Raw genomic sequence first — 13,992 nt, 5'->3', positions numbered from 1 at the left:
CAATCAGGGGTCAATCTGGGGGCGATCAGGCCCCGCCCCTGCTTGCCAGCCCCACCCCCAGCCACTGCCTGTCACCTCCCTCTGTGGGGCAACCAGTGGGGCGATCAGGGGGTCCCCTGCTGGCACCTGCCTTGGCTGGCCTGGGGCCTGCTGGCTGGGGCAGCTCCTGCGTTGAGCATCTTCGCTCTGGTGGCCAGCGTGCATCATAGTGACTGGTCGTTCCACCTTTCGGTTGATTTGCATATTAGGCTTTTATTATATAGGATTTGTAAATACTATACTAAGAATGATAGAAGAAAATGCTTTATCTCAAACTTCTACATCTTATAGGTTTTAGATAGTTTCTATTTTGATTTGGCTATTTGAAAATGTACTCTTCTCCTAAGTATTCCCCTATAGTTGCAGATCTTGATTGTTAAACACTTTCCCTATTCCTTGTAGGTGGCACTTACTATTTCAACACCTCAAGGAAGAAGCAGAAGACTAAGGACCATGATAAATCCAAGGGGAGGACCCCTGAAGATGATGAAGGTAGCTCTATTGGATGTTCTGGAATGGTGGCTGGCTTCGTTGCCTTCACAAGCACATTCTAGCCTAAGCAACAGGAAACCTATCTTATTTTTTTCCATTGATTTTCTTTTTATTTTTAGAGAGAGTGGGAGGGAGGGAGAGAGAAGGGGCGGGGGGAGAGATCAATTGTTTGCCTCCTGCATGTGCCCCAACAAGGCTGGAGATCAAACCTGCAACCCGGGTATAAGCCCTTGAACAGGAATCAAAACTTCAACTGTGAGGGCAGATACTGTAACCACTGAGAATACTGGCCAGGGCAGAAAACCTGTCTTAAAAGTAGGGCAAGCCCAGGCACCTGTGCTCCTCTCCCCGAGTACACCTACCCCCAATTTCTAATTCTGTTGCTGGATCCTTCCTGTCTGTCCTTTTATTTATTTATTTATTTTTAAATATATTTTATTGATTTTTTTACAGAGAGGAAGGGAGAGGGATAGAGAGTTAGAAACATCAATGAGAGAGAAACATCGATCAGATGCCTCCTGCACACCCCCCACTGGGGATATGCCCGCAACCCAGGTACATGCCCCTGACCGGAATCGAACCCGGGACCCTTGAGTCCGCAGGCCGACGCTCTATCCACCGAGCCAAACCGATTTCGGTGGAAAAAGTGAATCTTAAATCTCCCCCATACTCAAGAGTTCTGGGGCACGAGGAAGGCACTAGGACTCCTTGGCTAAACTCACCCCCATACACACCTGGTTAGTAGGCTTGAGAAGTAGCCCCCAGAGGAGAGGAGGGTGCATTGTAAAGAGAACATAGGAGATCACTGTCCTATGAGAGGACCACTGTGATCCTATGTCAGCCTCCAGTCCCAGTTCACAGTGAACTCACTTGCAAATGTTAAGTCTTGTCTCTACTCTGAAATTGGGACCAGATGATCATATAAAGAGTGAGGGAAATAAAAATGTAAGTTTGAACTGAATTTACCTCTAAGGAGCTGATAATAATGAGAATGAAGGAACTGGGGCAGCTTGTGCTAAGGGTGCAGCTGTGTGTGTGTGTGTGTGTGTGTGTGTGTGTGTGTGTGTGTGTACATACGTACGGACATACACACCAGTTTGGTTTTTATTTGAAAAGAATTGAACTTTTGTGAAGAACACAGAACAGGTGTTTATTGGAGTCCAATCCAAACTGTCCTTTTACTGTTTTTAGACATTCTACAGAACTATCTTATTTAACACCAAGCTATATCTTTTGAAAATTGTAGATCTGTTTCGCACTCTAGAACAGATGGTTCTGAGTCACAGAATTGCTTTTTTAAACCCCTTTCACATGGGGTGTGGTGGGGCATTACGTGCAGGACATTGAGGAACAGCAGTTGATTTGTGCGCTGCAGCCACCCAGTCAGGAACAGGGGATTTACAAGTTCAGCATCTTAAATGTATCGAAAATAGACATTGTGATCATATAAAACCTCTAAAGGAGAGATGTTGGCATGAACCTCATTCAGGTCAGTGGTTTGATGACTGTCAGTGTTACTTATTAGAAAACAAGATTGAAAATAAAGTATTTGAAATTGATGGTTTCTAAGTAATTAACACTCACCTGAGAACATAAATTTGCTTTCCAAAATAACTTGTAGCCTTTATTTAGCTGCCTTTTGTGAGTATGAACTTTAAATATTAGGTTTATTACTATAATCTATTATAACAAGATATGAAATATCATATTGCCAAAACCGGTTTGGCTCAGTGGATAGAGCGTTGGCCTGCGGACTGAAGGGTCCCGGGTTCGATTCCGGTCAAGGGCATGTGCCTGGGTTGCGGGCACGTCCCCAGTGGGAGATGTGCAGGAGGCGGCTGGTCGATGTTTCTCTCTCATCGATGTTTCTAACTCTCTATCTCTCTCCCTTCCTCTCTGTAAAAAATCAATAAAATATATTTAAAAAAAAAAAAAAGAAATATCATATTTACCATCATGTTTTCAAAATGATTACTAGGACAGCCTTCTCAGTGGGTTTCATTTGTGTGTTTTTTTCAGTTTTTGAATTCTTTATTTGTTCTACTGTTCTCTGTTTTGTCACTTGAGTTTTAAACTGATTTAAAGTCTTTTGAATTCCTCTGATTGTTGGAGAGAAAGATGGTGTGTTTGTGGTGATACCTCTAGGCAATGCAGAGAGGGGCAGGTGCACAGTGAGTTCCACCTGTGCTCTTGTCCTTGGAGAAGTGACTACATGTGTAGCTTGCTGTGGACCTCCCACCCCAGGCTTTGGGCTGAACCCTGCATTTGTCCTGGGTCCTCTCTTGCTTCCCCTAAGTGGATGTGCACGTTTGTGCATGAAGGAACACTTGGATTGTGGGGAGGACAAATAAGTGGCTGAAGTTTTGGCTGCTGAGATAGATCTGGACCCATCTTGGGCAAAACGTGGTGAAAGATTGCTTGCATTTCTCAGTAGGCATCATTAACAGCAGGTCTGGTAAAATCTAGTTGGAGTGTTGGGGAGGATGACCCACACTGCACAGGTGAGCTCCATAGGAGTAGTTCTAGGGCCTCTTTTTGTAAACAGAGGTGCCGGATGGTTGTAAGGACTGGGGTAAGTGGGCCATGACCATGGAGAGTACCATATAATTAAAATACAGCACCTTTCCCTCCACCTCAGCAGAGGACGGGGCTATCTGGTTAGGGGACTTGGGCAGAAGATTGTGTGGTCTGGCCTTTGGTGGGTTACTAAAATCCAGCCCACTTGTAGAACTCTGTTTCCCAGCTTTGCTCTGGGCCAGAGAGAAGTGACCCCTGCACGTGCTTTCTGTTCCTCCCCAAAAGTTTCTCCCTCATTCCCTTCTTCCTGGAGTGTTATTCTGTCCACCATGTGCTGAGGTTGACTCACCTCTCCCGAGGTTTCCTCATGACTCTAGATCCGGGGTTGAGTCTTCTGTCTTTTTCCATTCCCAAGAACTGAACTTGAAGCTATCTATATCCTAAGTGGGGTATTAATAACTGAGTAATGCACCCTAGCTTGTTTGGCTCAGTGGATAGAGCATTGGCCTGCGGACTGAAGGGTCCCAGGTTCGTTTCTGGCCAAGGCCACATGCCCATGTTGCGGGCTTGATCACCAGTGGGGAGCGTGCAGGAAGCAGCCAATCAATGATTCTCTCTGATCATTGATGTTTCTGTCTCTCCCTCCCTCTCCCTTCCTCTCTGAAATCAACTTAAAATTTTTTTTTATTTTTTATTTATTTATTTATTTATTTATTTTTTTTATGGCTCTTTCCAGTTTATTGCATGAAGGAGTTACACTAGTCCAAGTTAAAAGCAGACCCCAAATGGTTACATTATACAAGCTGTGAGGTTTTTAAACTTGTGACAAGGGACAGGAGGGAAATTCTACTCATTGCAAAGAAATCCTCACTTAAGCTTCTGTGAGCCAAAAGCACTTAAAACCCATGAACCTTCAGCTGGTCGTCCTTAGCCAGTCCAATCTCGACAAGGAACTGGCATATGTTCTTGCGCTGGTCACCCTGCAGCTGAATTACTTCTCCATATTCTGGATGCTCAATTACAGTACCATTGCAGGCAAATTTCTTCTCAAAGGCCTTCACTAGTTTCTTTTTATCGTAATCATCAGCGATCCCTTGGACAGTAGTAAGGGTCTTCCTGCCGTTTCTCTGTTGAATTCTTATATGGATATAATCCTCAGTGCCAGCGGGAAGCAGGTCATCACCCTTACTGACTGAATAATGCAATGTGGTGGTGGTAGTGGTGGTGGTGGTGTTACCTGATGGATCTGAGAAAGAATTGTTCTTTAAGAATAGTCTAGAATTAAGTAGTTCCCAGAATTAAGTGGACCCCCATATATGTCTAGTGACTAAACAGTATATCTTGCACTTTAAATATATATCTAATTATTTTTAGAGAGAGTAAGAGAGAGAGAGAGAGAGAGAGAGAAGAAATCTATGTGAGAAAGGTACATCCATCCATTGGCTGCCTCCAGTACTTGCCCTGACCGGGGACCAAACCCACAACCTAGGCATGTGCCCTGACTGGAAATCGAGCCAGGGACCCTACAGTGTATGGGATGATGCTCCAATTAACGGTCCAGGGCTATCTTGCCCTTTTCAAATGTTATTGTGATGAATGACATATAACTTATTTGAATGTTACTCATTATGATAAATATCAAGTGTAACATAGTGGTTGCGGGGAGGGCATATGGGGTCTTCAGAGGCGTCAGAAAGGTATTATTTCCTTTATTTTAATTTATTATCATTATTATTAAATATATTTTTATTGATTTCAGAGAGGAAGGGAAAAGGAGAGAGAGATAGAAACATCAATGACGAGAGAGAATCATGGATCTGCTGCCTCGATCCCACAATCTGGGCATGTGCCATTGATTGGAATCAAACCCAAGACCCTTCAGTCCACAGGCCAACGCTCTATCCACTAAACCAAACCGGCTAGGGCTAACTTATTATCATTTTTTAAAAATAATTTTTTTATTTCAGAGAGGAAGGGAGAGGGGTAGAAATAGAAACACCAGTGATGAGAAAGAATCATTGATAGATTATCTTCTTCATACTCCCTGTTGGGGGTCAAGCTCACAACCCAGGCATGTGCCCTGACCAGAGTCTAACCATGACTTCCTGGTTCATAGGTTAACGCTCAACCACTGAGCCACATTGGCCAGGCAGGAAAGGTTTTATTTCTTAAGGTAGGTGGTGGTAAAATATTTGTTTTATTGTTATTAATACTTACACATGTGTCATAAATACTCTGTTGTTGATGTTTAGTATCTAATCAAACCTGGAACCTGAAGTACCTGACTTTATTATGGCTTGGGTCAGATACGTTTTTAGTGAAGGAGTTTATTGTGTAGCTGCACTTTGTGGTGGTCCTGGGAGGTTTATTGTTCTGTTTTGTTTTTTTAATATATTTTATTGATTTTTTACAGAGAGGAAGGGAGAGGAATAGAGAGTTCGAAACATCGATCAGCTGCCTCCTGCAAACCTCCCACTGGGGATGTGCCTGCAACCAAGGTACATGCCCTTGACTGGAATCAAACCTGGGACCTTTCAGTCTGCAGGCCAACGCTCTATCCACTGAGCCAAACCGGTTAGGGCTTTTGTTTTGTTTTTTAATGTTTTTATTGATATTAGAGAGTGAGAGGGAGAGAGACAGACAGGCAGACTGACAGACATTGTTCAGTTGTCTCCTGACCGGAGCTCAAACCTGCAACTTGGGTATGTGCCCTAACTGGGAATCAAACTGGCTTTCCTTCAGTGTATACAATGATGCTTAAACCAACTGAGCCATATGGCCAGGGCCTGGAAAGCTTTTTATTTTATTTTAAATATATTTTATTGATTTTTTTACAGAGAGGAAGGGAGAGAGATAGTTAGAAACATCGATGAGAGAGAAACGTTGATCAGCTGCCTCCTGCACACCCCCTACTGGGGATGTGCCCACAACCAAGGTACATGCCCTTGACCGGAATCGAACCTGGGACCCTTCAGTCCGCAGTCTGACACTCTATCCACTGAGCAAAACCGACTAGGGCTGGAAAGCTTTTTTATGTTAAAAATGGTTTCATATTTTCTAAGCTGGTGGGACCTCTGAATGGAATGTTGGTGACTTTGAATAACTTGTGATTACCGTTTGTCTCAAATCACTTTGTTGAAAAATAAGCCAAAATGTAGGATCTTATGGAAGATGAGACTACTGTCTTAATGTTGAGCTTTGCTGATGAAAGGATGTAAAGCATAGAGGGTGCACTTGGCCTGTGGGCTACGTCTAACACTCCTGATCCCTACTCACAGAGGAGAGGAAGCGCAAGGAGAGAGAGGACCAGATGTACCGTGAGAGGCTGCGCACATTGTTCATCATCGCTGTTGTCATGAGCCTGCTGAATGCATTTAGCAGCAGTGGGGGCAACATTTCCTGGAATGACTTTGTCAACGAGATGCTGGCCAAAGGCGAGGTGCAGCGGGTCCAGGTGGTACCTGAGAGCGACGTGGTGGAAGTGTATCTGCACCCTGGAGCTGTGGTATTCGGGCGACCTGTGAGTGATGACAAGGGCACAAGCGTGGAAAGACCTGGAGACGAGTGTGTATCCTCCTTTTCACTCAGTCCCTGCCCACCCTCATTTTTTTGGTTGTCATATTTTATGTTTTCTTAAAAGAAGTTGTGAGTATCTTTATTTAAAGGAGGGTTTGTTGGAGGTTTTTGAGTGGTGGCCCGCTAAGATGGAGCTTAAAATGGGGAAAGGCAGTGTTGTCTCCAATAGAAGCGAGTGGGGTCCACAGCTGCCATGATGTCTGTACATCAAAAGGCAGAGTTAGAAGTAGTGACAGGGTGGTCATAGTGGTGACTCCCTGGTACTAAGGGGAGAGGAGCCAGCTGCAGTCCTGAGCATTTGTTCATTCTGTTGAGGCGTGTGGTGTGGTGCTGGCCAGAGGTTAACAGACGGGGTAGCTTTTGGCAAATGCAGGTGATATGAGGTGACTAGGGGTTGGCGAAGCAGAAATCTCTTGGGGGTTTAGGATGGGGGCAAGAAACTAACAGTACTGTGAGCGGGTGGCTAAAAACTAGAGTCTGCAAGGGCTGGTTCTCCAACAAGAGCAAAAGAGAAAGGGAACAAGGAACCTTTTTCATTTCCTAGCTCAGACATCCCCTTCACCTCAGGAGAGAACCCCAGCATAGTCAGAACTAGAGAGTGGTGCCCTAACCAGAGGAGGTGGCAGACACTGCAGAGGGGTCAGGAGTGTGGGATTTCATACCAGGTACAAGGTTAGGCATCAAAGATTGGGAGAGACACACCCTAGTGTCAGTGGCCTAGTTGTCTGGCACTGCTGGGAAATGAGGTGAGGCATATGGAAACGGCCCCAAAAGTTTGGGTGAAAATGAATCACTCTCCAATCTCTGATTCCATTCTTTTCATTCTCCGGTAGCCACAGCACCATAGTTTGGCCCAAGAAAGGTAACATTGACATCAGAATTTTTTTTTCTTTTGTCTTTTTTCACCCAGGACTTTATTTTTTTATTTTTTAAATATATTTTTATTGATTTCAGAGAGGAAGGGAGTATTCTCTCCCTTATATCATGCTCCCACAGCATGCCTCATGTGCACTACATTCTCTACTCTGGTTTTTTAATACGGTTGAGGTGTCGCTGGAGTGCTCATCCTGCCCTAAGATGCTTGGCTGTGAGTACAGCACAACCCAGTTTCTCTTACATCAGATATCTAGCATGGTATTTGCATCTGGTTGTCACTTATAAGGGCTTGTAATTTAGTTGGGATGATAGGATCAACACATAGTCTGCTGAAAGTAAAAGTTAAATTCCAGCACACTTCAGAAATGAATGGTGATGCCCTCATTAGGTAGCTCAGTTGGTTAAAACATTATCCCAATATGCCAAGGTTGGGGGTTCGATCCCTGGTCAGGGCACATGCAAGAATCAACCAGTGAATGCATAAATAAGTGGAACAACAAATCGATGTTTTTTTTTATCTCTGTTTCTGTCTCTCTATAATAAAAAAGAAAAAAAAAGAGCGGTGATGATGGGTGCTGCTTGTCTCTGAGTATTGAGTGATCTGGGTGGCTGCTACAGGGCCTTACAGAAGTGAGAGGATGATTCAGGCCCAGGTGACCAGTTTTAAAGAGGACATGGGAGTTGAATTGGCTTCTGGAATCATATATTGTGCTCTTGGATCTTGGCATAGAAAGGGGGTCATTTCTACGTTTTTCCCTTCAATTAAGTTGTGACCCCATTTACATGGTTAAGCCCGGTTTGAGTGATCAAAGCATTGAAGAAATCCAGATCAAACATATGGGGTCTGTTACATTATTCAGCAGCTGAGGCAAGTGGGTGTTCCAGCACGGGTCATGGTCACTATATTGTGACTGGTTGGTCCTCTTGTCTGCCTCTCCATCTGGCCTATTACTCCACAAAGTGGAGCCCGGCCAACTGGACTTTGAGTGACAGTTACTCCACAAGAGATTTTTTGAGACTCTTAAGATCCGGGGTAAATCTAGTTGCTCAGTTTAGATTCCAGGGTGTGTTTAGAATTTGAGCTTGAAACGATTTAACTTTGGAAAGCATGTGGAGCAGGATCTTAGGAAAATGATGTGGAATTTATGCTCCTACCCTAGAGAGTTGCACAGATATTTATTCTGTGGAAGCTTCAGACTAGCTAGCCCAGGAGCGATCAATCCCTGTGATGAGTTCAACTCATTGAGAACAGACTTGGGGACTCAATATGGATTCCTAGACTGGTTTTTAGTTTCCTTTCTCAAAAGACTGTATCTGGAGGAGGCAGTTTCTTCTATGTCCAGGAAAGGTTTACTGAGAACAAAGACACCCACTTAGTTGAATTTCAGATTCAGTCAGTGGTTAAACACACACCTTCATATTTTGCCTTCGGTAGTGGACTGTGTCCCCAGTCCAGTACTGCAGAATTGTCACTATCTCTGTGCTCTGCACACAGCTGTGTGGGGCAGGGTGCTGAGTTTGAAATGCAAATGCCTCTCTCCATTTTCTTAAAATGTTCCTATTTGTGAAAATAAGAGAAAGCATATCTGTTAAAATTTTGATGTAATTGTGTTTGAGACAATGAAAGTTTTTTAGATGTGGATGTAGTTTCTGAATGACATCTGTATGTTTGAGGAATTGGCATCACTCACAGGCCCTGTGCCTTCTGCCCCCAGAGGCTGGCTTTGATGTACCGAATGCAGGTCGCAAACATCGACAAATTTGAAGAGAAGCTTCGAGCGGCTGAAGATGAGCTGAATATCGAAGGCAGGGACAGGATCCCGGTTTCGTATAAGCGTACAGGATTCTTTGGAAAGTATGTGTCAACTTTGTTGGTCCTTGAACTAAACCAGGCTTGGCTTTGTAATGCAAGAAACAAACTACAAGCAAAAATTTCAAACTGGCCTTCCTACAGTTAACTAGACCCCCTTGTGGGAGGATAAATAATGTATATAATTCTGAGAAATTTGGAAATGTGTGAAATTTATCTAAGTTACTTGCTTTACTTGTCTGGTTGTATTTATGAATTTAGCACATTATGGGGTTGTTGTCTTCTACAAATAGGAAAGTGGAATAGAAAGGGGAAAAACACGTATAACCAGCAGAAATTCTTGATTCAGTGTTGCAAAGAGAAATAGAGACTGTAGGCCATAGGCCAGCAGACTCTTTAGTGGGAGCAGATCAATCAGCACAGTCAGGGGCTCTAACTATATGCTGGGACTAACAGTGGCTGAAGGCCTTGTACAGAGAGATTTACTGTTGGCTCATGGACATGCTTTGTAATTCTTTTTTTAAATATATTTTATTGATATTTTACAGAGAGGAAGAGAGAGAGATAGAGAGTTAGAAACATCGATGAGAGAGAAACATCGATCAGCTGCCTCCTGCACACCTCCTACTGGGGATATGCCCGCAACCCAGGTACATGCCCTTGACCGGAATCGAACCTGGGACCTTTCAGTCCGCAGGCCGATGCTCTATCCACTGAGCCAAACCGGTTTCGGCCTTTGTAATTCTTATAAGACTCAGTGACTGGCAAGCACATCTGTGAAATGATCTGTGCCTTTAAATTCTATAACCTACTGGCTCCTGAAGGCTCAGGGCTCTGAGGCTGCGCCTCTGGTTTACTATAGGTATAATAGGGGTACAGGGCAGATGGGTGGCTTCCCCTCTTCACGTGGAGGGTTGACATCCCAGGGTGTACTATTTGTTCTAGGCTTATCCTGCCTTACTAACCAAAATTAACAACCTACTTTTTTTTTTTTAATATACTTTTATTGATTTCAGAGAGTGGAAGGGAGTGGGAGAGAGATAGAAACATCAATGATGAGAGAGAATCATCGATCCGTTGCCTCCTGTACATCCCCTTCTGGGGATCAAGCCTGCAACCTGGGCATGTGCCCCTGACCAGAATCGAACCCGGGATCCTTCAGTCCACAGGCTGATGCCCTATCCACTGATTTAATGGCCTACTTTTGAAAACGAAATTTATCGAATATGAAAACCTGCTCTGGTTGGTTTGTTAATTATCACAAGGCTCTAGAGCAGTGGTTCTCAACCTTCCTAATGCCGCGACCCTTTAATACAGTTCCTCATGTTGTGGTGACCCCCAACCATAAAATTATTTTCGATGCTACTTCATAACTGTAATTTTGCTAGTTATGAATCGTCATGTAAATATCTGATATGCAGGATGTATTTTCATTGTTACAAATTGAACATAATTAAAGCATAGTGATTAATCACAAAAACAATATGTAATTATATATGTGTTTTCCAGTGGTCTTAGGCGACCCCTGTGAAAGGGTCGTTCGAGAACCGCTGCTCTAGATAATAGAATGAGCGTGTGGCATCAGCTATTCTGGCTTCATGCCAAGGTTATATATACTGTATCTCTAGAGTTTCTACACTGTATCTGACACTGGAAAAACTTTATGAAAGAGGGTAATTGCTGAAAACTGGACAAGGAAACCCATTTTCACAACCATTTGTTCTACGTGTTGCTCTAGAGGGAGGGGTAGCTCTTCTCATCTTTGAAATGTCCGTGGTCCCTGGTCCCTGACTTTATAAAGCGTGACTGTTAGCTGCCTGGCTGCCACTTCTGAGCCTGTAACTGCCTCTCTTTCTTGTTGCACTAGTGCCCTCTACGCCTTGGGAATGACAGCGGTGGGCTTGGCCATCCTGTGGTATGTTTTTCGTTTGACTGGAATGACAGGAAGGGAAGGAGGATTCAGTGCTTTTGTAAGTTGCACAAATCATATCTCATTGAACTTGCAGTGTTAGGATTTGTGTGTTTGTTCTGGCTGAATGCTTTTCCCATAAACAACAGAATAAGTGTACAGTGAAAATGAACCTGTTGCAGAGGCCAGCCTGGACCCATAATTTGGCAGCTCATCTTTCCTTCTGTTTGGCTGACTGGAGGGTGTACAGTAACCACTTTTACCTGAGGGCCCTTTTCCTTGACTTGCTGGATGGCTAAGTCAAGGGAGTTTATAGGACAGCTTATTCTGCAGTTTTCAACATTAGCTGGGCATGACTGTTTTTGGTTTCCCTACTGGCTACACTAAGAAATTTTAAAGGTTATCTTTAAAGAACATCCATAATACACTTTGAAAATACTCTATTGTTGTGGCATTCGTCATAACATGCGTTTCGCACCCCCATCAGAGGGGCCAGGGAGTGGGGGCAAAGTCTGCAGAAGGCATCTCCTGCTTCCTCCCTAGGATCTGTGACAAGGAGCTACCAGGAGGGGCCCTGTATCAGGGACACAGAGTGTCACCTCCTAATTTCCACTTAGTCTAGGACCACATTCCTATGTCTGTAGCCCAAGACTTAACAGCCTTACTTTTTTTTTTTTTTTTGGTGTCCCCAACAGCCTTACTTTTTTTTTTTTTTTTTAATATATTTTATTGATTTTTTACAGAGAGGAAGGGAGAGAGATAGAGAGTTAGAAACATCGATGAGAGAGAAACATCGATCAGCTGCCTCCTGCACATCTCCTACTGGGGATATGCCCGCAACCCAGGTACATGCCCTTGACCGGAATCGAACCCGGGACCCTTCAGTCCGCAGGCCGACGCTCTATCCACTGAGCCAAACCGGTTTCGGCCAGCCTTACTTTTAATAGCAGCATGGTGTCTCGTGGGGATGTGCCATATTTTGCTCAACCAATCTGATAATTCTTGCATATTTATGGCTATTTCTTTTTGTTGTTGTTGTATTTAAACAATACTCTGATGAATTCTATGCACATGCATCTTTTGAGTGCCTAATTATTTGCCTCATGTACCTTACTAAAAGTAGATTGGCTGAAGTTTACACATCTTTCTAGGACCTTTAGCTATCCTGCCAGATTGCTCTCCAGAAATTTACCTATTAACATTTATACCAAAACTCCCCAGAATTGAGTGTTATTATATTACTTTTTAAATTTTTAATTGAATTTATTGGGGTGACATTGGTTAATAAAATTATATAGGTTTCAGGTGTAAAATTCTATAATACATCATCAGCATTTACATTACTTTTACAATCAGAAAAAAATTTACACAGTAATGGGAAAGTCATATGGAATATAAAATAATGCAAAAGATTGTTAAGCCCTAGCCAGTTTGGCTCAGTGGATAGAGCATTGCCTGCAGACCGAAGGGTCCCAGGTTTGATTCTAGTCAAGGGCATGTACCTCAGTTGCAGGCCCCTCTCAGCCCTGGCCCTGGTCAGGGTGTGTGCAGGAGACAACTAATCGATGTGTTTCTCTCATATCGATTTTTCTCTCTGTCTTTCCCTCTCTTTTCCACTCTCTAAAAATCAATGGAAAAATGTCCTCAGGTGAGGATTAAAAAAAAAAGACATTGTTAAATTACCTAATTTGTGTGTGGGAGTTTTGGGTTTTATTTTATTTTTTAATACAGTGGGGCCTTGACTTACGAGTTTAATTCATTCCGTGACGGAGCTCATAACTCAAATTACTCATATGTCAAATCTTAAAGTGAACGAGTGAGACACGTGATGCTGGGCTGATGTTGTGGCGTTCACTGTGACGTTCGCTGCGCCAACTAGCGGTGGGGTATCTGAAGCTGGCTCATAACCCGAATTTTAGCTTGCAACTCAAAGCAAAAAATCGGCCGAGAGACAGCTCCTATCTCAAAAAACTTGTTAGTCAGTACACTCGTAAGTCAAGGCCCCACTGTATATTTTTATGGATTTCAGAGAGGAAAGGAGAGGGAGAGAAAGAGATAGAAACATCAATGATGAGAGAGAATCATTCATCAGCTGCCTCCTGCATGCCCCACACTGGGATCGAGCTGGCAACCTGGGCATGTGTCCTGACTGGGAATGGAACTGTGACCTGGTTCACAGGTCGATGCTCAGCTACTGAGGCATGCCTGGCTGGGCTGGTTTTATTTTTTTAAGGCAAATTGCTAGATGCTAGAGAGCTTTCTTACAGTAAATGATGTAAAATAAACATTTCCCATTGTATGTCTGAAATATGACCTTAACTGCCATCTGTCTGCATGAGTGGAGAGGGTGTGGGCTGGTCCTTCTGGGTGGTAGGAGGAGGGTTCCATGAGATCCTCCAGAAACGGGGTGGAGGGTACGAAGGGGCGGCACAGGTGGAGCCAGCACTGAAGCACTCATCTTCTAGCTCTGGGAGTGCACAGCTCGATGCCTTTTGTTCTTTCTACCCAGAATCAGCTTAGAATGGCTCGTTTCACAATTGTGGATGGCAGGACGGGGAAGGGAGTCAGCTTCAAGGATGTGGCAGGGATGCATGAAGCCAAACTGGAGGTCAAAGAGTTTGTGGATTATCTGAAGGTAAGCACAGGTTCTGAACAGGAGATGGTGAGAACTACATTGATCAGATGTGTGCGCTGCGTGGTGAGCTGTCCGTGCTGAGGTGGGGGACAACATGCACTATACAAGCTAAATGCACAGTTTTGGTCAGCCGAAGGG

At 43.8% G+C, this 13,992-nt stretch overlaps 1 protein-coding gene across 9 annotated transcripts in view; it reads left to right on the top strand.

Annotated features, from left to right (window-relative positions):
• Positions 1 to 13,992, top strand: part of SPG7 (SPG7 matrix AAA peptidase subunit, paraplegin) — a 45,110-nt gene that overhangs the window by 3,796 nt on the left and 27,322 nt on the right. For all 9 annotated transcript variants that reach the window (XR_009448851.1, XR_009448850.1, XM_059667038.1 and 6 more), the window contains exons 3-7: positions 442 to 531; positions 6,327 to 6,568; positions 9,216 to 9,355; positions 11,178 to 11,280; positions 13,729 to 13,854. Coding sequence is in view for 7 of the 9 variants with exons in the window: in XM_059667038.1 (XP_059523021.1) it covers positions 442 to 531; positions 6,327 to 6,568; positions 9,216 to 9,355; positions 11,178 to 11,280; positions 13,729 to 13,854 (701 nt within the window). In the remaining 2 variants the exon portion in view is untranslated. The remainder of the gene's footprint in view (positions 1 to 441; positions 532 to 6,326; positions 6,569 to 9,215; positions 9,356 to 11,177; positions 11,281 to 13,728; positions 13,855 to 13,992) is intronic.

The sequence above is a fragment of the Myotis daubentonii genome, chromosome 15 (assembly GCF_963259705.1).
Source record: "Myotis daubentonii chromosome 15, mMyoDau2.1, whole genome shotgun sequence".
Taxonomy (NCBI): domain Eukaryota; kingdom Metazoa; phylum Chordata; class Mammalia; order Chiroptera; family Vespertilionidae; genus Myotis; species Myotis daubentonii.
The sequence above is the reverse complement of the archived record's forward strand: the minus strand, read 5'-3'. Positions and strand labels throughout refer to the sequence as shown.